This window comes from Pristis pectinata, chromosome 4 (assembly GCF_009764475.1).
Source record: "Pristis pectinata isolate sPriPec2 chromosome 4, sPriPec2.1.pri, whole genome shotgun sequence".
Lineage (NCBI taxonomy): Eukaryota > Metazoa > Chordata > Chondrichthyes > Rhinopristiformes > Pristidae > Pristis > Pristis pectinata.
Window position 1 is genome coordinate 78,609,632 of NC_067408.1, and position 24,060 is coordinate 78,633,691.

At 41.3% G+C, this 24,060-nt stretch overlaps 1 protein-coding gene across 6 annotated transcripts in view; it reads left to right on the forward strand.

The window, feature by feature from the left end:
* The window catches only part of tab3 (TGF-beta activated kinase 1 (MAP3K7) binding protein 3), a 95,462-nt gene that overhangs the window by 53,173 nt on the left and 18,229 nt on the right, over positions 1-24,060 (forward strand). For 5 of the 6 annotated variants that reach the window (XM_052014617.1, XM_052014619.1, XM_052014621.1 and 2 more), the window contains 3 exons: positions 2,254-2,414; positions 13,716-13,809; positions 19,426-19,518. In XM_052014617.1, the coding sequence (XP_051870577.1) occupies positions 2,254-2,414; positions 13,716-13,809; positions 19,426-19,518 (348 nt within the window). The remainder of the gene's footprint in view (positions 1-2,253; positions 2,415-13,715; positions 13,810-19,425; positions 19,519-24,060) is intronic. The other variant, XM_052014620.1, reaches the window with a different exon arrangement.

The window sequence follows — 24,060 nt, forward strand, 5'->3', positions numbered from 1 at the left end:
GAGGCGTTTTGACAGACGTGAACAGGCAGGGAATTGAGGGAAATGGACCACGTTCAGGCAGCTGGGATTCGATTGACATTATGGTTGATGCAGACGTGGTGGGCCGAAGGGCCTGTTTCTGTACTGTGCTATGCTGCGTTCTAAAATTGACTGTGCGCATTGAGGATGGGTTGGGCTGCAACATAGACACAGGAAGTTTACTCCAGGTATAGGACAAGAAAATGTGATTTTAAGTTCTATTGGAATGCTGTCAGAAAAAAAATGGACAAGTTCCTTCTGTAAGTTGGGAATTAATTTCACGGGTTATTACAATTCAAAAGAGAGTTGTCCGTTTAATTACAAATTCTAGTTTTTGGAACAGGGGTTCGGTAGTGGATCAGAATGTCATCTTTCTTTGAAGAAATGAACCCCGAATGAAATTCTGAATGGTTTGATTCTGGTCAAGCTGCTCTTGTGCAGTTACTTGATTGTCGTTTGCTTTTAAGTCTAGAATCATATGAAAAGTAACTCTTCCTCAGTGCGGTTCCACCAGTCAAATCGATCATGAAGGATTTGTCCCTCTGTTTTACTGCAGTGGTTTCCTTAACGGCCTTAGCCTAATATAGCCTCTGAAGGGGATGCCGAAGGTTGCTTGTTCTAAATCCAACGTTGACGAGGAATTGGAGTGTAACATGTTTAAACTCTGCAAAAGGAATTGTTATCTTTTGAGATGGGTTATTTCAACCCTCTGGCAAAGCATTTTTGCATCTAAAATAAATTAGTGACTTGGAGGGGGATCAGAGAAAGTAAACAAGAACAGTTCTGGAGCTTGAAACAATTGGCAGTACAGAGCTTGTTTCCACTGAAGACCGAGCAAGAGATCTAATTTAGCTCTTTAAACTGAACACTGTGGGTAACTTCAGACTAAGATTATTTAGCTACTTTAGAAGTAGAGATTACAAAAATGTGAAATTAAAAGAAATGTGTTAGGGTTGCAAGGATGGGTTTGCAGGACCCTTTCCTCTTTCATGCCTTGTGTTTTGCATTTGGCTGATCTGGCTATTTTATTTTCAGTGTTATGCTCAGATATACTTCCTATCTTTAAATTGTAATGATACGAAGTATCTCACTGAATTTTATTGAATTATCCTCTGGATTTTTAATAATTCGTATGTGATGGAAAACTTGATCAGGTAGGAAAATGTTGAATTCTGACTGCCAAAGTAATGAGCAAGTTAAGAGGTTACACTTGTAGAAAAGAAACTGGTTTTAGTACACTTTGTGAGAGTAACTTGTGCATGCCAGTGGGCTAAAGTAAAAGCTGCTCTCCGTTGTGGAATACAGTGCACAACCAAAATAGAAGAAATCAAATGCAGGTGGATTTGATTAGAAATACAAAAATTGTATATCATTGCAGTACTATTTTCTTTTTAAATTGGTGTCATGCCAGCATTTTGCATCGAGGTCTGCTAAAATATCCCAGGATCCCAGTGTAACATATTGTTTTTGAAAGTTGCTTTAAACCACCTCCAGTTCGATAATTGAAGTAGATGGCTCCTTGATAAAAGCGTATTGGCGTCTGTAACTGTTTGACGTAATTCTGGGATTCTAAATTGCTGCTTTGAGTATTTGTAGTAAGCTTCTTGGCTAATTCATAATACATTGAATTGAGTTTTTCTTTGGGTCTTCAAGGACTTTAAATTTAAATTTGCAAATCACATACGATTGCTTGAGCAGATTTAATGGCTTTACAACATTGAGTTTTGAACGAGACGCCTTTATTTGGAGGGACGTTGTTGCAAAAAGTTACCAAAATCCAGCTGCTCTGTGATTATAAAGTGAAAATATTGGGACAGAATGATCATTAAAAGTGTATTCCGAGGGGAATGGATATGTCTTAATCTAATCTCCAGTAATAAAAATTGCTGCCTTTGCATCTTTGTGACATTGATGCTGTTATTTAAGAGGGTTATGAATAATCTGCTGGAAGTAAATTCCTTTCTCTGTACTAAATGAGTCTTAAGCGTTTATTTCCAGTCTATGCCTGCGCAAGTAAATACTTTACGTCGGGTACATCATGAGTTTTGGAAGGCTCGGAGCAACTGACGAGAGGATAATTTTTGAAATGGTTGATTATTTCTGTTCGGCGTTTCGTTCAGTGGGGATAAGTCAAATAAGTTTTATCTTATCTGTCAACCTGGTTTTAATATGCACTGTTGACTCACACATTTGTTCTGCTTCTGGATGAACGATCTGATTTTTCCATGTTTTTAGCGCTATTGCTCCATCAAAGAGCTCGAATGGAGCGATTACTGAAAGAGCTAAACCTGGAAAAACAAAAGCTAGAGAAGCTGAAAGCTGAAGTCAATGAAATGGAATATGATTTAATGCAACGACGGCTGAGGAGAGTGAACTCCAACACGTCAATACCTACAGTAAGGCTACTATTAATTGCAGCTTGACGTACAATTAAGGTTTATAGTCTGTGCCTGTAGCTGGAGGGCACTTTAATGCACTGTTTCTATTTGTATTTTAAATTGACTCATCTATTTGGAATTGTCTAATTGGTTACGTTTCTGAGATCATCGACTCCTGCTCTAGAAGTTGTGCCTACGTTGCAGGACAGTTTCACAGTAACCATCTTCGTTTCACCTTGCCCCCTGCTGTGTATAAATTTGGGCGAGATTGCCACTGTGCCTGCTAACTGATTTGGTTCCATTCAATTAGCATCTAGAACCACCAGCCCCAGAAGGGTCATTCAGTGTCTGATTTATCCTTTTAAGACTTGGAGGCCCCGTGCATCAAGCCTTCAACAACCTTTTTTTTTAAAATTACCTTGGAGCACGTGTTCTGATATTTACATGTTTATCCCTATAAGGGGGGAAATTTCTCTAAAACGTCTCTGACGTCTAGTGCAATGTTAGTCAATAGAAACCAATCACTCGTCACACTACACTATTTTTCCTGAATGTATTCATTTATTGGTAATTGCTTAATCTGCCGTCAGCATGCAGGTACTTTACATTACATATTCACTTCATATTAAATACTCGTGAAGGACCTGATGGCGGCTACTCGTATGTTGGTTCTTGTGCTCGCTCATTTTTGTCACTTGAGGGATGCAAGTAGTTAAATTCACATCAAAATAAAAGCCATAAATACTAAAGAAGAAGTCTGTCTGTGAAACTCAGAAGTTTCTCATGCTTTTGAGACAGTAAAATTCTGGTCTTCTGTCAAAGCAACGATGAGTAAGTTCAAAAGTTGTTTCTTTAGAATGGTAGTTTCCAGCTCTCTGCTGTGGGACTAGAATCCCCTTGGTGAACTTCAACAATCCCTACTGTAAGGGAGAATGTTATAAATAACTTTGAGGTGAAAGTGAGTGGGAATAATCAGAAATAAAATATTCATTTGTAGTTGTGGAAGCTACGCTCATTTACTGTATGTACCTTCTAAACTAAAAGTGATGGCTGATGTTGTGTTGCTGTGTCGCAAAGGGTGATTTAACCGTGTGATCAGAAGCTGATGATTGGAACCTGAAACTGTGGGAGAAGAGGTCTTTTTAACAGCAGTTCATTCGTGAAAGATAAAATAAATGTCTTCCAATCTATGCAGAATTTACAAATTGGTAGGTTAAAAACAAGTATCTCTTCAACCAATTTCATTCGATGTAAAGTGTACATTGTTTCACCTCTCGATAGTCTCTGGATGTAATCAGAGCACAAATTAATTTGATTGCAACATTGAGCAAGCTTTCAATAAATTTAAGTTTTGCTCTGAAACCATATTTTTGGTCCTAGACAGTCATTTAAGTAACTAAGACAAGTCAAGGATGATGTACTTGAGTTCTGAGGTAGCCAGAGAGTCCCAAGTGGGACGTCAGACAGACTCTGCCACTAGTGGGGAAGGTGCTGCTCCGCAAACAGGGAAATTGTGAACTGTTCGCGCGAGGCCTCTGGGTGCTCCTGTGATAGATATTCAAGGTGCTCAGTGCCTTGGATGCTTCTGCTTGGTTTTGAGCAGTCACGGTTCAGGGATTCCTATGTTCTGATGATTCATTGTGGATGTTAAATTGTTTCCAGGAGAGTTGGAGAACCTCCTTCAAACCTAAATTCAGTCACAACAGTCACGGGGGACTGAAGAACGGTTGTTTTGAGACTCTTGTACCGCTCGAGCAAGATCAGAGCCTGCAATAAGCTCTATGATCCCGTTGAAGTCGAAACAAATCATTTAATAAAGGAAAAGAAACCTGAGAACACAGCTTAAACACAAACCTTTTATGATGAGGTGAAGCTCATTCATCACGAAGATACCAAATATAGCTGAATACAAGGCGAGAATAAATACCGAGCCGAAACATTTAATATCCTGTGAAAAGGCCGTGCAATAAAACTACCTTAATTCCATGCAAATCACAATTTGTAATTTGTGAAATTGGCTTCACATGAGTGGACAAAGGCAAAAAAGAAGTGCATTGGATATCATCACCTTCAAGTTCACGTATCCAGTTCATATATCATTGTAACTTTGGCACGTGTTATTGTTCGGTTCTTTTGCTAGGCCAAAACTTTAGAACTGCCTTGCTGTGAGGAAGTGCCTTCACCACGTGTAGAGCAGTGGATCAAGTGTGAGACCAATCACTGCATCAGAGATGGTGGAGTTTGCCAGCGATGCCCACGTCCCAAGAATGCATTGATGGCAGTGTGTTTAGAACATTATCCCAGATTCAAACACTTCAGAGTTTCCTTTTGAGTTAGCTCCTGTTATAAATCACACTTTGCCTATTTATTTTGTCATCTTTTAGGTAGTCATACTCTGCTCTTGCCTCAGCGCAGCTGACCAAATCCTCATCATCTTGGAGTAGAGAATTTCTGAAACTGCTGCCCATGTCCGAACAAAAATGAACTTCTCTCAGGCCACCATCCTTGTGCGTGACAGCCTTTTACTGACTTAAATAAAAACATTCGATGCTGGTGACACTCGACATCTGTGGCGAAAAATAACTTTTAATGTTTCAAGTCCAGGACCCTTAACCAGAACTGGGAAAGAGAGAAAATCAGTCAGATGGGAGTTAAATCGGAGAAGATGGGAGATGGCGATGGGTGAACAAAGGGAATTTCTCCAATAGGGTGGGACAGTAATGTGGCAGGCAAGGGGCAGTTAAGGTCAGATTCAGCTTTGTCTTTGTAATGTGTTGCCAGTGGGCAATGCCCAGCAAGCCAGGCTATAACAAAGAAAAAGGAAAGGAAAATATGCCAAAATGATATTGTGCAGAAATGGCCAGTTCTTATACAAACAGAATAACACACAGAATTATCTAAAGTTGGGGAATTTGATATTGGGTTTGGAAGGCTGCAACATGCCCAAGAGGAAGATGAGGTGCCGTTTCTGAAGTTTGCACTGGACCTTGTTCGGACTGCAGGAGACTGAAAGGTCAGAGTGGGAGGATGAATTTAAATGACAGGCAATTGGAAGGTGAGGGTCTTTGCTGAGCACAGAAACCATTAAATGTTGCACTTTTTCCCTCCTTTCTCCTTTAAAGATACTAAAATTCTTTGGCCAAGATGTCTTTGACCTGCAATGATACCCCAAAAGGTACCTCGAATGGGAACCGGAGGAGTAGGTAAGGGGAAGAAGGGGATGGGGAAAAGTCAGATCTAACAGGTGGAGAGGCTGTGAGGAAGGAGAAGCAGAGTACAGGCTATAAAAGTAGTAAGGCGGACGGGCTAAAGTGCATTTACTTAAACGCGAGAAGCATCAGGAATAAGGGAGATGAACTGAGAGCTTGGATAAGTACGTGGGACTACGATATTGTGGCTATCACAGAGACATGGCTGACGTGGATATTGAATATTCTTGGTTTTCAGTGTTTTCACAGGGATGGGGGGGGGGGAGAAGAGGAGGAGGGGTGGTGATACTGGTCAGGGACACTATCCACCCTTTCTGCAGCTCTAATAATGTAGAAGGATCCTCTCTAAAGTCACTATGGGTGGAAGTTAAGAACAAGAAAGGAGCAGTTACTCTACCGGGAGTATTCTATAGGACCCCCGGTAGCAGTAGGGATACTGAGGAGCAGATCGGGAGGCAGATTTTGGAAAGATGTGAAAATAACAGGGTTATTGTAGGGGGAGACTTCAACTTCCCAAATATTGATTGGCACCTGCTTAGTGCCAAAGGTTTAGACGAGGTGGAGTTTAAGTGTGTCCAGGACGGATTCCCGTCACAGTATGCCGACAGGCCGACTGGAGGAAATGCCATATTCGATCTAGTTTTCGGTAATGAACCGGGTCAGGTGACAGATCTATTGGTGGGTGAGCATTTGGGGGACAGCGGCCACTGCTCCATAACCTTTAGAATCGTCACGGACAGGGGTAGGAGCAAAGAGGATGGGAAGATATTTAATTGGAGAAAGGAGAATTATGAGGCTATAAGGCGAGAGCTTGAGAGTGTAAATTGGGATGATGTTTTTGAAGGGAAATGTACTATAGAGATGCGGTCGATGTTCAGGGATCTCTTGCAAGATGTTAGGGATAAATTTGTCCCGGCGAGGCAGAGAGGGAATGGCAGGGTGAAGGAACCGTGGGTGACGAGAGAGGCAGAACAACTGGTTAGGAAGAAGGCGGCAGCGTACATGAGGTGTAAGGATCAAGGATCAGATGGGGCTCGTGAGGAATATAGGGTGACAAGGAGGGAAATTAAGAAGGGGCTGAGGAGAGCGAGAAGGGTTAAGGAGAATCCCGAGGCTTCTTACTCGTACGTGAAGAGCAGAAGGACGGCTAGAGTAAAGGTAGGTCCGACTGAAGACAAAGGTGGGAAGATGTGCCTGGAAGCTGTGGAAGTGGGTGAGGTTCTCAATGAATACTTCTCTTCAGTATTCACCAAGGAGCGGGGTTTTGATGACGCTGAGGACGGTGTTGGTGAGGGTAATGTTCTAGAGCATGTAGATATCAAGAGAGAGGATGTGTTGGAGCTGTTAGAAAATATTTGGACAGATAAGTCCCCGGGTCCTGACAGAATATTCCCCAGGCTGCTTCGTGAGGCTAGGGAGGAGATTGCTGAACCGTCGGTTAGGATCTTTGAGTCCTCGTCGTCTACGAGGATGGTACCGGAGGATTGGAGGGTGGCGAATGTTGTCCCCTTATTCAAAAAAGGTAGTAGGGATAGTCCAGGGGATTACAGACCAGTGAGCCTTACGTCTGTGGTGGGTAAGCTGCTGGAAAGGATCCTAAGAGATAGGATCTATGAGTATTTAGAGAATAGTGGACTGATTAGGGACAGCCAGCAAGGATTTGTGAAGGGAAGATCTTGCCTCACAAGCCTGATAGGGTTCTTTGAGGAGGTGACCAGGAAGATTGATGAGGGTAGTGCAGTGGATGTGGTCCACGTGGATTTTAGTAAGGCATTTGACAAGGTTCCGCACGGTAGGCTTCTTCAGAAGGTCAGAGGCCACTGGATCCAGGGAGGCTTGGCAGCGTGGATTCAGAATTGGCTTGCCTGTAGAAAGCAGAGGGTCGCGGTGGAGGGAGTGCATTCGGATTGGAGGGCTGTGACTAGTGGTGTCCCACAGGGATCGGTTCTGGGACCTCCACTTTTTGATATTTATTAACGACTGACTTGAGGGGGTGGAAGGGTGGGTTAGCAAGTTTGCAGACGACACAAAGATCGGTGGTGTTGTGGATAGTGTGGAGGGCTGTCGAAGCTTACAGAGGGATATCGATAGGATGCAGAGCTGGGCTGACAAGTGGCAGATGGAGTTCGATCCGGAGAAGTGTGAGGTGGTACACTTTGGAAGGACAAACTCCAAGGCAGAATAGAAGGTAAATGGCAGGATTCTGGGCAGTGTGGAGGAGCAGAGGGACCTGGGGGTTCATATCCACAGATCACTGAAAGTCGCCTCACAGGTGGATAGGGTAGTTAAGAAAGCTTATGGGACGTTAGCTTTCATAAGTCGTGGGCTCGAGTTTAAGAGCTGCGAAGTGATGATGCAGCTTTACAAAACTCGGGTTAGACCACACTTGGAGCACTGTGTCCAGTTCTGGTTGCCTCATTATAGGAAGGATGTGGAAGCGTTGGAAAGGGTACAGAGGAGATTTACCACGATGCTGCCTGGATTAGAGAGTATGAATTATGAGGAGAGACCAAAGGAGCTTGGGCTTTACTCATTGGAGAGAAGGAGGATGAGGGGAGACAAGATAGTGGTATACAAAATATTAAGAGGAATAGATAGAGTGGACAGCCAGCCCCCCTTTCTCAGGGCACCAATGCTTAATACAAAAGGGCACGGCTTTAAGGTAATGGATGGGAAGTTCAAGGGAGACGTCAGAGGGAGGTTTTTCACCCAGAGAGTGGTTGGTGCGTGGAATGCGCTGCCTGGGGTGGTGGTGGAGGCTGATACGTTGGTCAAGTTCAAGAGATTGTTAGATCAGCATATGGAGGAATTTAAGATGGAGGGAAATGTGGGAGGAAAGGGTTAAATAGTCTTGGGGTGGTTTGAAGGTCAGCACAACACGGTGGGCTGAAGGGCCTGTATCGTGCTGTATTGTTCTATGGTTCTAAGCTTTAGTGTCAAAATTTGTTTGATTCAACCTTTTGAAAGGGTTGGTGACATTTTGCTACAATTAGGGAGTGACCTCAGTGAAGATTGTAACTAATGTCAATAATCATCACTTTTGTAGTGAACATACAAAAAAAACATCAGCAGCAGTATTGAGTTGCATAGTAAACTGCAAGACTATTAACATTAAAGAGCTGTGGAAAATAATAGAGGACCTGCATTTTCCCCACTCCTGCCCCACCAGACACCAAAATGTTGCTGGAATCTCACGGGAACCTATGGATCCTGAAGTTGTCAAGGAATTTGTAACTGTTCATATGTATCCAGAGACATTTATAAGATATTAGGCTGTTGCAACTAATTAAGAGAAAATTATTGACAATAATTAGGTGTTGAAGCATTCAAATAATTTTAAACAATAACCTAAAATAATTTACCTTCCCCACTCTACAGGAAAAGAATTTCCATTTGAACGAATGGTGCCTCTGCCTCTACCCTGGGGGAGATGAGCCTTCAGATCTGACAGGCGATTTCCCCATCGATACTGCAATATCAGCCATTATGCTGTATCTGTTAATCAGTAAGTCCTGTCCTTCGAGCTGGTCCATATAAATACATGAGCCACTTCAGCACAAATGGCCGGCATGTTTCATTCAATGTGTCCAAGGAATAAATATTAGCCAGAGTGAAAGGGGTTACATCGTCTTGCATATTGACTTGAGACTTCAAGTGTGTTAGTGACTGCTAGCTCCTTGTGCTCTCATTTAAAACAAAATCAATGCACTCAATCCAACTCGCTGCCTTAATTTGCCGCATCCATTGCCTGCCTGCCTGCCCGCCATCCTGTTATGGATACCGAGGGCTATCCGAGTTTATTCTTTTGCACTCGAGAGGCATTCAGTGAGCTAAAGTAAACTGCAATCGTGGGCTCAGCTTTGGGTGGCGTCTCTTGAGATCTTCGATGCTGAAATGTCCTGACAGCCTTTTCACGCAATCAAAGACCTTTTAACTATTTTAAAACTGTTCGAGTGGACAATTTAACAAAGTATTGAAAAACTGTTCAAGTTTGATCCTTCAAGTTACTTTATTGTCATTCACCCATATGCTATAAAAACACGTAGAGGAACGAAATGTCGTTTTCCCCCAGACTCTCACAGAGGACGTACATAAAACGGAAGACATACAATAAATGCAGACAACAAATATGCAAAAATCGTTCAAGTGGAAAATTTAACAAATAGTTAAAAAGTAAAAACTAAAGATCAAAAGCAGTTTGAAGTACTCAAAGTTAAAAGCAGAATGGTAAACTGAAATGGATAACTACTTAACTGCACTTTTGCAAATCTGATTGGTGACCCAATGCAGATGAATAGGTTTACACATTTTATGCCAGCCATCCCTGAAGCAGAGGTCAGATTTGCTGCCATCTGTTGTCACAAGGTTGTACTTCACTTCTGCATTTTGATGCAGAACGTGGAAATCAGAGAGGTTTGAGACGATATAGCAAGAAATAGCAAGCACCACTGAATGGAAATACTGCATTGTGATGCTGATTAGAGTTAAGATACCGATCAACTGTGATCTCATTGAGTGGATGAGGTTAAAAGGACTGAATGGTTGAATCTTCTTCCTATGTTTTCAGGTTCAGTTAAATAGATGAGATGAAAGGCTTCAGGGTGAAAGAAGTTACCTGCAATCAATTCCATTCCAACCACATGTCATTATCTTACATTGCTTGTGGCCTTAATGGTGCACTGGTCAAAATACCAAAGACCGCATGGTGCCACGTGAGGCTGTAATAATGAGATAGCTTGGTCAGAATGTTCACAAACCTCAGGACAGCTCAACCCCTTTTATTTTTAGAAAGACGAGTAGCCCATGATATCATCAGAGCTTATTGGCGGTGATTGGGTGATATATTCTTCAAAGTGTGAACAAGTAGTTTTCATTCAAGAAGGGTTGGAAGCAACAACCTTGTTTAAAGAATGTGGATGTTTGGGAGAGACAAAAAAGCTTGCTTCCATGGAACAGTTTTTCACAAAGGTTCTCTGGAGTGATCTCAGAAACGCACTGCTACGTGACTCTGAGTTAAGATAATGGTAGAAAACTCGAGACTATCCAACAAAATGAGGTGATTAACACTTTATTTAGACAGATCTCAGTTGGCATAGCGTCGAAAGGATTCTACAACTTTTTCCAAGCTAACAAGGCAGTGCTTCCCACACACAAAAACAAATAGTTGGATAGGCAGCCATGTTCCTCGAGGAAAAGTTTGTGTTTAACTGAGTCCAGGTGTTTGGACTCTCACCAAAGAAACAACTGATAAAGTGGTAAAGAATTTAGTTATTTAATGTATGATTAAACATTGCCTCAATTAGAAAATACTCAGTTATTTTGGCTGTTTGAGCTTGTAGTCAATCAATTCTGACAAAGTATATTTCAGATTGAAGTCAAACACTTGCACTTTCCACAGCTGGCTCCTGACCTGACGAGTGCTTCCAGCATTTTCTGTTTTTATTTCAGATTTTTGGCATCTGCAGTTCTTTGATTTTCATTTTCTGATCCGTATTTGTAATTATCTCACTACAGAAAGTAAGTCACTCAAATAAGCCGTTGATGCAATGAAAAGATCCTGAATCATCATAAAATTTGGTCCAATAAACTTGTAAATTTCAAAACGTATATCATGACATTTGGCTTGGTGGCACTTGTAGTTTGGATGAAATGCCGTTATTTTTGAAGTGGTAATTTCTGGTCTGAAGTTGAGGTTCACATTAATTATTTTTCTTCCATTACATACAAACCTGTTGTGATTCACTTGTTACAATCTTATTAATGCTTAGGATGCATTGTCTGTCCTGTATCTTATTTCTGTGTGGGAATTATAATTCATACATAACATTAATCCTATGATCCATTGATCATCATGTTGGGAATGGTCATAGTGAATTTTGTGCTCAATACTGTTTCCATTGAGGACGACTTTTGATCACATTTGAAGATCTGGAAAGTTTAGATTTGGGGGGGTGGTGGGTAAGATGAGTTTCAGGCATTTCACTTCTTGCTATATTGGCAACATGACCAGTGGTACCCATTTACTGCTGCACTTAATGAGCAATGAATCCTCTAACAGCTGGGTATTTCAAGTGAAAGCTTTTAGAGTCACTGAGTCATTATAGTACAGAAACGGCCAATTCAGCTCACCCCATCCATTGCTGAGTATCAAGTATGCACGTGTACCAATCCCATTTACCGGCACTTGGTTTGCAGCCTTCTATGCCTCGGCTATTTGAGTGATCATTGAGGTACTTGCATGTTGTGAGGGTTTCTGCCTTCACACCCCTCTCAGTAGTAAATTCCAAATTCCAACTACCCTCTGGGTGAAAATGTTCTCTCATGTCCCCTCTGAACTTGGTCTTCACCTCAAAGCAATGCACTCAGGAAACAGACACCTCTGGTTTAGCGAAAAGTCCAGCATATCTCTGACCCTCATAATTTTGTACACCTATTTCGGGTCTCCTCTCAGCCTTCTCTGCACGAAAGAAAATGAATCCAGTTCTCCTCCTGACCGACACATGCTGGTGAATTTTCTCTGCACCTTCTCCAGAGAGACTAAAAGTGCATACAGTATTCAAAGTGTGGCCTCGCCAATGTTCTTTAAAACTATACCATAACTTTTCTGCTCTTGTATTCTGTGCCCGGCCAATGAAGGCTAGCATCCTGTATGCTGTCTTTGCCACCCTATCGATATGCGCTGCCACTTTCAGGGATTCTTGGACTTGTTTAACAAAATCGTTGTTCCTGAATACTCTCTGTGGCCCTGACATTCATTCATCTCTAAAAATGCATCACTTCACACTTATCAGAACTAATTTCGTCTGCCATTGTTCTGTCCGACTTACCAATTGATCAATATTGTTCTACAGCACAGGACTATCCTCATCACTGTCCACTACACTACCAATTTTTGTGTCATCTGCAAACTTACTAATCATGGCATCAATATTCACATCCAAATAGTTAATGCAAACAGCAAGAGTTCCAGTACCAATCCCTGTGGTACCCCATTGGTCACGGGCTTCCAATCACAAAAGCAACCCCCTTCCCGTCACCTGTCTCCTGTTACCAAGCCAATTTTGGACCCAATTTGGCTTTGACCCCCATGGGCTCTCAGCCTTGGGACAAGCTTTCATGTGAGATATTGTAAAATGTCTTAAGTTCTCATCAATTACATTAATCACTCTGGCCCCATGTGGGAACTTGGTTACATTATTGAAAACCTCAATCAAACCAGTCAGATAGGATCTCCCACCAATAAAGCCATGCTGATTATTCCTGATCACTCCCTGCCTTTCTAAGAGTTTATTGATCCTGTTCCTCAGAACGTTTTCCAATATCTTCCCCACGACTGTCGTAACACTGGCTAGTTATTAGCTGGTTGTAAAATATAAAGAAAAATTTCTATTTCATGATTATTTATCTCCAAACACTCCTTTGCAATGATGTAGTTTTGAGTTTTTCACGAGTGGGCCTGTGGAAAATAGGACCAACTTACTTCAATAATATTGTGCTGCTCAGAAACAGGGTCTTCAGCCCATGTCAACCATCAAATGCCCATTTACACACTTATCCTACACTAATGCCATTTTGTTCTTCACAGACTCCCATCAACTCCTCTCAGGCTCTGACCCTGATCCACATAGTGAGGAGCAATTTACGGTGGCCAATAAACCTACCAATTCTCACCTCCTTGGAATTTTGGGAGGAAACTGGAGCACCCAGAGGACACCCATGAGGCCACAGAAAGAATGTGCATATTCCACACAGATAGCACTGGCAGTCAGGATTGAACCCAAGTCACTGAAGCTGCGATGGCTCTGCTCACTGCACTTCTCCACTGATAGAGCTGTTGTGGAATTTTTGCATGATGGTTCATTGCCTCAATATGGAAATTGGGCATTTGTCTTTTGTTTTTAAGTTGCTTGTTATTGTTAACTTCTGTGTTCTGCTTTCTTCAAAATGACTTCATTTAAGTATAGTAAATCAAACACAAAACCGATGAAATGCTAGGTATTTATGACATCAGCCAGCACAATTACGTTAGAATGTTATGGCCTTTTGCTGTGCACCACTAACTTAAGCACAACCTTTGGTAATCCATATATTCTGATTTTTATCTTTGTAGCCAGAAGAGATGACTAGATTACGAAGTCTAAACCGACAACTGCAAATTGACATTGACTGTACTTTGAAAGAAATTGACCTTTTGCAATCCAGAGGTTTGTGGTCTTTACTACATTTCGTGAGGGTAAGGGAGGTGTAAACTTGGGTTTTAATACCTATTTGCCATTGATATTGACGATTGATGCTTGACAAGATGGGCAAGCTTAATGAACAACTGTACTTCTCATGCAAATAGAGGAAAATTGAACGTGCTGGTGAGTCAACCTGTGGAAAGAAAGTGTTTCATGGTTTGGGGTATGCATTTCTGATGAAAAATATTCCCAGAAATATAAAATTTGTCTCTTCAAATATCGAATTATCAATTTACTTCCAGTATTGTTCATCTCTTATAATTATTACTGTTGTTGATGAGTTGCATTTATATGGTGTGTCTGGCATAGTAATTAAAATTGGGATATGCAAGATGCCAGAGCGGACGTTGCTTTGGAGGGTGACGGTGGGTTTCGCTCTGTGTGTATGTGTACACACTCATACACGTGGATGTTTGGATAGTGCCTTGTGCAAGGACAGGCTAATGACTGGTGGGTTGAAGGTCTAGTGAAGGCCACCAGTAGATGGAGAGGAGAGATCATTAAGCATTCTGTAAGCAAGAATCACTTAACTAGATTGCACAAGTGAGGGAAGCGGTTAGCTTGGAGCCAGTGTAGGTCAACAAATACAGTAATGGTTGCTTCACTGTATAAGTTACGATACAGAGTGAAAAGTTTTGGCTAAGCTTCACTTTAGTGAGGATGAAGGGTCCTGGCTTGGCATGCGTTAAAATGGTTAAGTTGAAAGGTAACAGGTGCAATTGCTGTCAGGCAAGCTGAGACAGTGGAGGATTTGGATGATGTACCGGAGATGGAATTAGGAAGGTTTTGCAGCACGGATAATCAACCAGAGCATAAAATTTGCCAGATGGGAGCCCCACAAACACGCAACATCCTGCCGCCTCTGCCCTTTTCTCCAAATGCATGAGAACAGCTGGTATTTTACTTTACCATTTCATCATTTTGGAAATGCTTAACTGTTGTGAATCTATACTTTATCCAGTCAGGTTGTAGGTAAGTAGCATTTTCGTGGTAGTCCTTGCAAAGCTTTTCATGAGTTTGCATCTTAGATTTGCTGCAGTTCTTGCCATTGGTGTTAGCTTCAGAATTTTCTTATCCTAAGTGATTTAAGCAGTACATATTTACTCATCTATCTCAATCCAAGCACTTCCCGATCACCTTGATGTTCTCCTGTGTTGATGTATCAAATGAGATTTGGACTCACGTCATTATAGTTTTGATTAGTAGATGCTTTTCATGGGTATGTTTCCCTTTTATTTACTTTGTATTCCTCTCCCCTGAACAGAATGGTTTGATGTCAGAGTTTGTGTGACATTGGCCAAAGGAAGTGGCAGGCAAAAATCTTACTATGGAAAGCGTCACATTTACAATGTACTTGACTGTATGTAATTTAGTTTGATATTCAGAATCGGAGAAGTTACCAAAGACAGTAAATCTTCCCGTTGCAAAGGGATAATTATGTAAACTTGCGTCTCCAACTGCATGCAGTGAGATTGGGCATGAACTTGAAAACATGGTCATTGACTATTCCCACAAGGTGCTCAAAATACAGACTGCTTTTGATGAGTTCTTTTGCCATGATTATCATTAAGAGTTTATCCAGGTGTAAAGTATGAAACATTTTTCTGTTACTAGTGCAATGTGGTAACAAGCAATCCAAAGTCCAGGAGGAAAAGTTAATTTTACACTGCCCAATGTTGGTTCTGTTTAAATTTTAGATTGAAGTTGTTATCATTGTAGCTAGAAGTGTTAACTTGAATGGAGAGGTTTACAAGAATTTCGGTTGATAGTTTAAATTAGATTACAGGCAGCAGAACTTGGAGGTGAGTCAAGTTTTTTTTAAATTAAAGGAGATAATCAGAGCCAAGAAATGTGGTGAAAAGTATCACCATCTCTTTTTCTCGACAGCACTGGTTATGCATGATGTAATTAGGGAGGAGAAGTGGAGAAAATCTGAGAATAGATTGAAAATATAACATAAAGCAGAATTATTAATGCTTAATTTAAAGATTTTAATTCAAATTATTCTGACTTTTAGTTCTGTCAGATAATTCACAGATCTACTTTTTGATTAGTTACATTGGTTTACGTCTCTGCTTCACATTCACAGCAGATGAAGTAAAAAAGGAAACTGTTGAGCCTGATCAGACAGGAATTGGCTTAAGTTACCGAGAATTAGATTGAATGCACTAAACAACATTTTAATGGCCAACTGTCCAGAATTTAATTGGGCCTCCAGTTATTGGGAAAAAGACTGACCCACTCTGGTCGAATTCTGTTCCAGAGTAATGATTATCTCCTTGTCGCGTTACCTTAAGTATGCGATGCTAACGAGAATATCTTGTGACAAATGAGGCATCTCCAAATGTTCTGTGTGGAAAATTACTTAATTCCATGCTGTGCTCAGCTTGAGATGACATTGGTAAATAGTTTTGAAATGTTACTTATTGGCCTAGCTTCCAAGGCAGTGCTATTTTATTAATCTTGAGCTTCACTTTTTTCAGCTCTGATGCGATTCAGCCTTGTCCTCTCCCAGGCCAATGTTCGCAGTACCGAGGCCTTGCTACCCTCAGTTAGTTACTTTGGACGGGCCATGTTGTTTGTATGCCTGACCTCAGACTCTTGAAACGTATGCTCGATTCCATATTCTGCCAGGGAACTGGGGAAAATATTCAAGGATGTGCTCAAAGTCTTCTTGAAATAGCATGTCAGCACTGATCCTTGGGAGTCTCTGGCCTTCGACTGCTTAAAGTAGATGGGGAGCATTCAGGATTGTATTGAGGAACTCAAGCCCGTGCATCAGGAAAACACAGAAACCCTGCATAAGTGGTTGAAAGAGCAAACCGTCCCCAAACTATCCACTCGCCTGACCTGTCAACTACCACCTGCCCCATCTGCGGAAGAGTCCGTAGTTCCCTCATTGGCCTCATCAGCTAACTCAGAACCCACAAAACTGGATTGGCCGACTTATCCTCGGACCCGAAAGATGGGCAAAGAAGAAGAACTGCAGTCGAGTATTGAATGTTTCCCATTTTTGGTGCGATTGTTTTAATTTGAGATCTATTTCTCAGAATTTTGTTTTTTCTCTCCTCACTTCTGTTCTCTTCAGGGGTATGATTAGGTGTTTTTTTTAAATTATCTGAGACCTTGAGCTTCTGGTCATAACATCCATAGGTATAGTGATAAATCAGTCAAGCACAGGAGCGGTTGCACTAGCACCAAAATGTTCCCCCGTCTAAAATGCAAATTGTCAAAATTGAGTTTAGTGTCATATGCACAAGTACACGAATGCACAGATGCGATGAAAAACTTGCTTGCAGCAGCATCACAGGAACGTAGCATCATATGAGCAGCATTCACAATAAAAACATAAATTAAGCGTAAATTGTACACAATTTTTGCAAGAAAAAAACGCAATTCTGACAAAAGGAAACAAAGTCCATTTTAGTGCAAAGTGATCGAGTGGTCATAGTATTGCTAAACTGTAGTGGTGATTAGGGTTTTGCTGGTCGGTTTAAGAACCGAATGGTTGAAAGGAAGTAGCTGTTCTTGAACCTGGTGCTACGGGACTGCTGCATGTGTTGCTGAAATTAGATGACCGATTTTCATCTTGTATTCGGTATAGATCAGTGCCCCATCGATCAAATGAAGATTAACTGATAAAGATTCAGTTAATGTTACATGAAACCCAGAACTTTACTGTGCTGGCAACTCACTCAATGTTAGTCTTCAGGAAACAGGAACCATTCAGCAAATTGTCATTTAATTATATGTGATTCTTTCTGAACAGTTATTTGAATTTTTGTAATTATCTTTATTCTCTAATCAGGCCTTTGATTTGTACTGTCCTAGCAGGCTTGCAAGGCAAACTAGGTTGCTTAACGTAATGGGCAATTGCATTTGGACGACAGTTTTCCAGGAGTCGTTCTCAATACAGTTGGGTTGCAGTTTCATTGGCTAGATATCGTTGATGAACTCCTGATTTGCTAAGCTATTAAAATTAAATGTTTCAGTAAGACTACATTTTTTTTCAGTTAGTTTGGCAAAAAAAAAATTCACTGACCAATTTACTGCCAAATTAGTTGCAGAACTTGCAGTTTGTGAAATGGTAGATGAACCTAAATGCTCATATTGTCCAAGCTGTGCCGACCTCCTTGGTTAATTTCATCAGTCCCTTTGGATTACTGTTGTGAACAATTTTGTCCTTGCCTGAAATGCAAAAGAATGATTCCTGCCAGTGTTGCTGAAATGGAACGGTCAATCTCCATCTTGTACCGAGTACAGATCGGTGTCCCGTTGATCAGACTGAGACCAATTGGTTGACCCTTTGGTTCATAATAACTGAAACTCAGAACTTTGTCGTAAATACCGGCTGCTCTCTGAGTACTGGTCATCAGGAAACCAATGCTCTTAAGTGAAGTAACGCTTCTTTGTATGTGGTTCTTTCTGTTCGGGTATTTGATATTTTAAGTATCAGTACTTGGAAACTTTCTGAAGGTGCTATTCAGGGCATTTGTCATTTAGCCAATCCTCAGCAAGGGTTCACTCATCCCTGTTCTTGGCAGTCCTTCTGCATACCCAAAGCCCCATTGGACTAATAGAAAGATTTAGTATATTGTTCAAACAACTTGAGTTCTTAAATGATTGTTTAAACCTATTAAAGAAATTATTGTGGAAATAGTCTGTGGTTTGAAACAAGAACATGCAAGATGTCAGAGTTTATAAAAATGAAGCAGAGTTTAACACCTTGAAAGTTCTAACGTTTAATAACAACAGTCTTTGCAGTTTCTCATATTTTGACAGCACATTATTCTTGCCGGACTTTATTTATGAAAGCATCATTGGCAGAAGTGTGTTGCCAAATTATCAGTGTATAGAAGCATTGCTCTTTAAGAATTGATCTGGAACTGGTTATTATTTGGAGTTAAGTAAAAACAATGGGGCATTTAATTGTCCGAAACTCCAAGATGCTTTGGGAAGGTGGCTCAGGCAGGTAGATAGAAAATGAAATAAAACAAAAAAAATCAATTACGCTTGGGAAAAGGAGTTATAGTTTTTCCAAATATTGAAAGAATTATCTTAATTTGTGAGTTCTATGCAATCAACAGTCACGGAAAGACGGATAAAGTTAGCAAATGCACCATCTGGTGTTCAGTTGGCAGAAAATAAGTGTCTTGTCGTTTATTGGTAGGTTTGTGAAATTTCTCCCCAGTCCTGTCCCACGTTGCTTTTGCACTCTCTTCTGCCCCTCCCCAATTTTGTCCTCTGTTTCCTCGGAACGCGATGATATCTCTGGAATTTTCAAGGGACCGATCCGGCATCGTCTGCATCTGAGTGTGTTGTACTTGATCTGCGGTTCCATAGCTCAATTGGAGCAAAAGCTTCGTGTATCTTTGCAGTGTAGACAAGAGAGATGAGAAACCTTGCTCACGATACATGTGAGCTTGCCCTGAAATTTATATAGTCTTAATGTTTTACTTTGTAAGTTGAATTTCATAATTAAAATGCTGCCCACCATGATGAAATATGCTTGCGTGAAAGCTATCTTTTAAAAAATTTCTGTTTTGTTACTTAATTCTCTTCATTTTGTGTTTATTTCAGGGAACTTTGATCCAAAAGCCATGAATAATTTTTATGACAATATAGGACTAACTGGCCCTGTAGGAGCTGTTCCCCCAAAGCATAGTAAAAAAGGTAAGTTTTTAACTGACTGACAAGTAGTGTTTAGTGCATTTTTTTTTGTATAAACTCAAGGGACTATTTTGACACTAAATCTATTATCAGGGATAGCACTATGGATTAGAAAATGCCAATTTTAATAATTCATCCCCTTGCTATCTTGATGGGAGAATATGCCATTGTCTGTTTGTCTGCATCTCTGCGTACTGATAACAATTGGAGAAATGACGACACAAGTCACAACAAGAGGAGAGAATATTTTTAAATCCTGATTTAAATTTGAGATTTGTCCGTGGATTTTTAGAATGAGATAGATAATGTGTTGATCATGAATATTGTTTCTTTCAAAATATAAGATTTCTCTTTGGTCACCTGGGCCTTCAGTTAGAGATATTTGAAGATGGGAATGTAGTTGCAAGTAAAGATCATGAATTGTCAAATTTTTCTAGTGCCCGTCACTCTTATTGCAGATCCCATTGTTTCGTTTACGTTGGTGATCAGTGCATATCATCTGAATCGCAGATCGGTAAAATCAGGGTCATTGTCGACTGCTGTATCCAATAGCATTTAGACATTTTCTTCTTTTCAGTGATTCTCTGAGCATGTTTAAAACCAAACACCAAATTCTCACTGCAACTTAACCAGCAATTCGTAAAAATTTCCATTTCTTTGTTATCATGTACTCTGTACCCTTATTTTTAATAGGTAGTATCCCATAATTTTATTTTACTATTTGTAACTCTTTTAATGATTTCTCATTTGGAATCTTCATGCCTTTTGTCTCTATATTCATTCTTCCCATAATGAATGAATGAATAAATTGTTCCTACATTAAATTTTACCTAATCACACTTCACCTTGTGAAGCTGTTCATGGTTCTTTGCATAATTAACTGTAGTAAAAGAAGAGCAATAGTAATAAATAATTAACTAGTATCTACCATCCTGCTACCGAAGATTCCCATTTTGACACTTTCCTGCCACCGTGTATCTTTTTTCAGTTGATACGGTGTACCCTAAGCCTGAATCAATCTTTTCACATTTGTGTAAAATTTTCCTAGTTTTAAAATTTGTCCTAGGGTATCTGATTTGATTAGTAAAATAGCAAAACTTGAATATACAAACTAGGTTACAATGGGTTTCTTATGCATGTGGAAAAAATGAACAAGCACGCAATCTGAAATCGGTGAGCCATACGGCAGGTCGATCGGCTGAAATGACGGAAGGAGTGGACGTGTATGTTCCTGGTCACGATGTTTCTCTGGAAAGGTGGGATAAATCGAGGACAGGTGAGGGTAGCAATTGTGATGAGAAATACCGTTATCGAACAAAGAAATGTGAGGCTTCAAAGAAGCAATCTGTGTCGTAGCAATTAAAATCAAAATCAGTGGTCTGTTATGTTACTGGCAAAGTACCAAGTAGTGGGAAGAGGAGAGAGATGGAACATGCAGCAAGATGAAAAAATTACAGAATACTTTACCGGAAAACCTCAGCAAGTCAGACAGCATTAGGGGAAAGAGAAACGATCGACGTTCTGGGTCTGCGACCCTTTGTCAGAATAGTCACGTTGGACTTTGGTAATCTTAACATACGCTATGGATGGGGGAAAGGATGTCCTCGGGTATCCGAGGGCGGGAATTCCTGAAATACTAAGTTGAGCTTGCTCATCGTTGATGTTGCTCATCGAGGCAGTAGGCAGAATGGTCCTAATCCTGTAGAATTAGGCATTTAGAATGTTTTGGTTGGAGATCATTTCAGAAACAGAAGTGTGAAAATTCTCACCAGAAAGAAAGCTAATTTCAATGAGTCCAAAAGGAATTTTGATCACTTGGAATCAAAATTGACCATTGAAACAGTAAATTGGCAATACTCACATAGAGTCAGTTACAGACTTAGAACATAGAACAGTGCAGCATAGTACGGGCACTTTGGCCCACGATGTTGTGCCAACCTTTTTAAACCTTACTCCCATTCGATCTGCCCCCTTCGACCTCACCTTCCATAACCCTCTATTTTTCTTTCATCCGTTTGCTTATTGAATAGTCTCTTAAATGACTCCATCGTCTCGGCCCTACCACCACCCCCCGGCTGTGCATTCCAGACACCCGCCACCCTCTGTGTTTTTTAAACAAAAACCTGCCACTGATATCTTCCCTGAACTTTCCTCCACGCACCTTGAACTGGTGACCTCTAGTATTGTTCATTGCCACCCTGGGGAAAAGATGCTGGCTGTCCACTCTCTCTGCCTCTCGTAACCTTCTATTGAGTCTCCTCTCATTCTCCGTCGCTCCAAAGAGAAGAGCCCTAACTCGCTCAATCTCTCCTCGTAAGACATGCTCTCCAACCCAGGTAACATCCTTGTAAATCTCCTCGGCACCCTCTCCAAAGCTTCCACGTCCTTTCTATAATGTGACCAGAACCAAACACAATATTCCAAGTGTGATCTAACCAGAGTCTTATAGAGCTGCATCATTACCTCTTGGATGTTGAACTCAATCTCCCGGCTAACGAAGGCCAGCACACCATACGCCGCTTTAACTGCCCTATCCACTTGTGCAGCCACTTTGAGGTATCTGTGCATTTGGACCCCAAGATCTCTGTTCCTGCAGATTGCTAAGAATCCTGCCATTAACCATGTACTCTGCCTTCGAGTTCGTTCTTGCAAAGTGTATCACTTCACACTTCTCCGGATTGAACTCAACCTGCCGCTTCTCCATCCAGCTCTGTGTCCTGTGTAAATCCCATTGCAACCTGCAACGATCTTCTTCACCATTTACTTCACCACCAACCTTTGTGTCATCTGCAAACTTATCAACCCATCCTTCCACTTCCTCACCCGAATCATTTATAAAAATCGCCAAGAGCAGGGGTCCCAGAACAGATCCCTGCGGAACACCACGAGTCACCGACCTCTAGGTCGAATACTCCCCTTCTACAATCACCCTCTGCCTTCTGTGAGCAAGCCAAGTTTGAATCCACACAGCCAATTTTTCCATGGATCTCATAGCTCATGACTTTCTGAATGAGCCTACCGTGGGGAACCTTGCCAAATGCCTTGCTGAAATCCGTATATACCACATCCACCGCACTACTTTCGTCGATCGTTTTGTCACTTCCTCACAGGACTCTATTAGTCTGGTGAGGCACAACTTGCCCTTCACAAAGCCACATTGACTATCCCTAATAAGACTACGCTTCTCCAAATGCTCACGAATCCTGTTCCTAAGAATCCTTTCCAACAGTTTTACGGCACTGATGTAAGGCTCACTGGTCCATAATTCCCAGGATTGTCCCTTTTACCTTGAACAATGGAATGACGTTTGCCATCCTCCAATCCTCCGGTAGCACTCCTGTGGCCAGGGAGGACTCAAAGATCGTCGTTAACGCTCCAGCAATCTCTTCCCTCGCTTCTCATAGTAACCTGGGGTATATACTGTCCGACCCCGGGGACTTACCTACCGTAATGCTTTTTAGTAGCTCCAACACTGCTTTCTTAACCTCGACATGCTCCAACACATTTTGCCTATGTTATGCCGACCTCATATTCGTCCAAGTCTCTCTCCCCGGTGAAGCGAAATATTCATTTAGGACCTCCCCTGCCACCTCCGCCTCCAGACATATTTTTCCCCCTCATCCCTGAGCACTCTTACCCTCACCGGAGTCGTCCTCTTGTTCCTCACTTTTGTGTAGAATGCCTTGGGGTTTTCCTAAACCCTACTTGCCGAGGCCTTCTCACGTCCCCTTCTAGCTCTGCGAATTCCCTTCTTAAGCTCCTTCCTGGCTACCTTATAAGTCTCAAGAAGCCTATGTGATATTTTGCTTCCTAAACCCTAAATATGCTTTCATCTTCCTCTTGACTAAACCTTCCACCTCTCTTGTTAACCGTGGTGCCTTCACCCTACCATCCTTGTCTCAGCGGGACAAACCTATCTAGAACCCCATGGAAGTGGTCTCTAAACGACTTCCACATTTCTGCGGTGTATTTACCAGAGAACATCCGTTCCCGGTTCACGGTCCCGAGTTCTCGCCTAATACCATTGTAATTTGCCCTCCCCCTTGACACATTCCCATTAGGTTCTGAAGCTGAAATACTATAAAGCTAAAGATTTAGTAAAGAATCAACTTAAAAAAAAAGAAATAGTACAGAGGAAATTGGGAAAAGAATGATGAACAATGAGAATGCACGAGAATAGTTAAGCAGGTTCCACAAAAGGAAGCAAAGTATTTTGCAAATGCTTGAATGATAAAATGGGAATCAAAGGAAAGAAGTAAAATGTAGCTGTGCAGTTAGTGGATGAGGCTGAGGTATTAGTTAAAGGAGATGCACATGAGGATATGCGCACTTGCGATATGTGTGTCTGGAGAGAGTAGGTATGAAGCAGGGTTTTGGAAAATCATCTGGGGTAAGGTCCATTTTGGATGTTACTGAGGTGAATATAGGCATATTTGAAGATGGAGTGATTGTGTGGTCAGAAGCTCTTCTTTGGCAAATATGACGTCAGTTCCCGAATGAGCTGCTTCAGCCTCGTGTGGTTGACAGAGAGGCTAATAGTCTGTG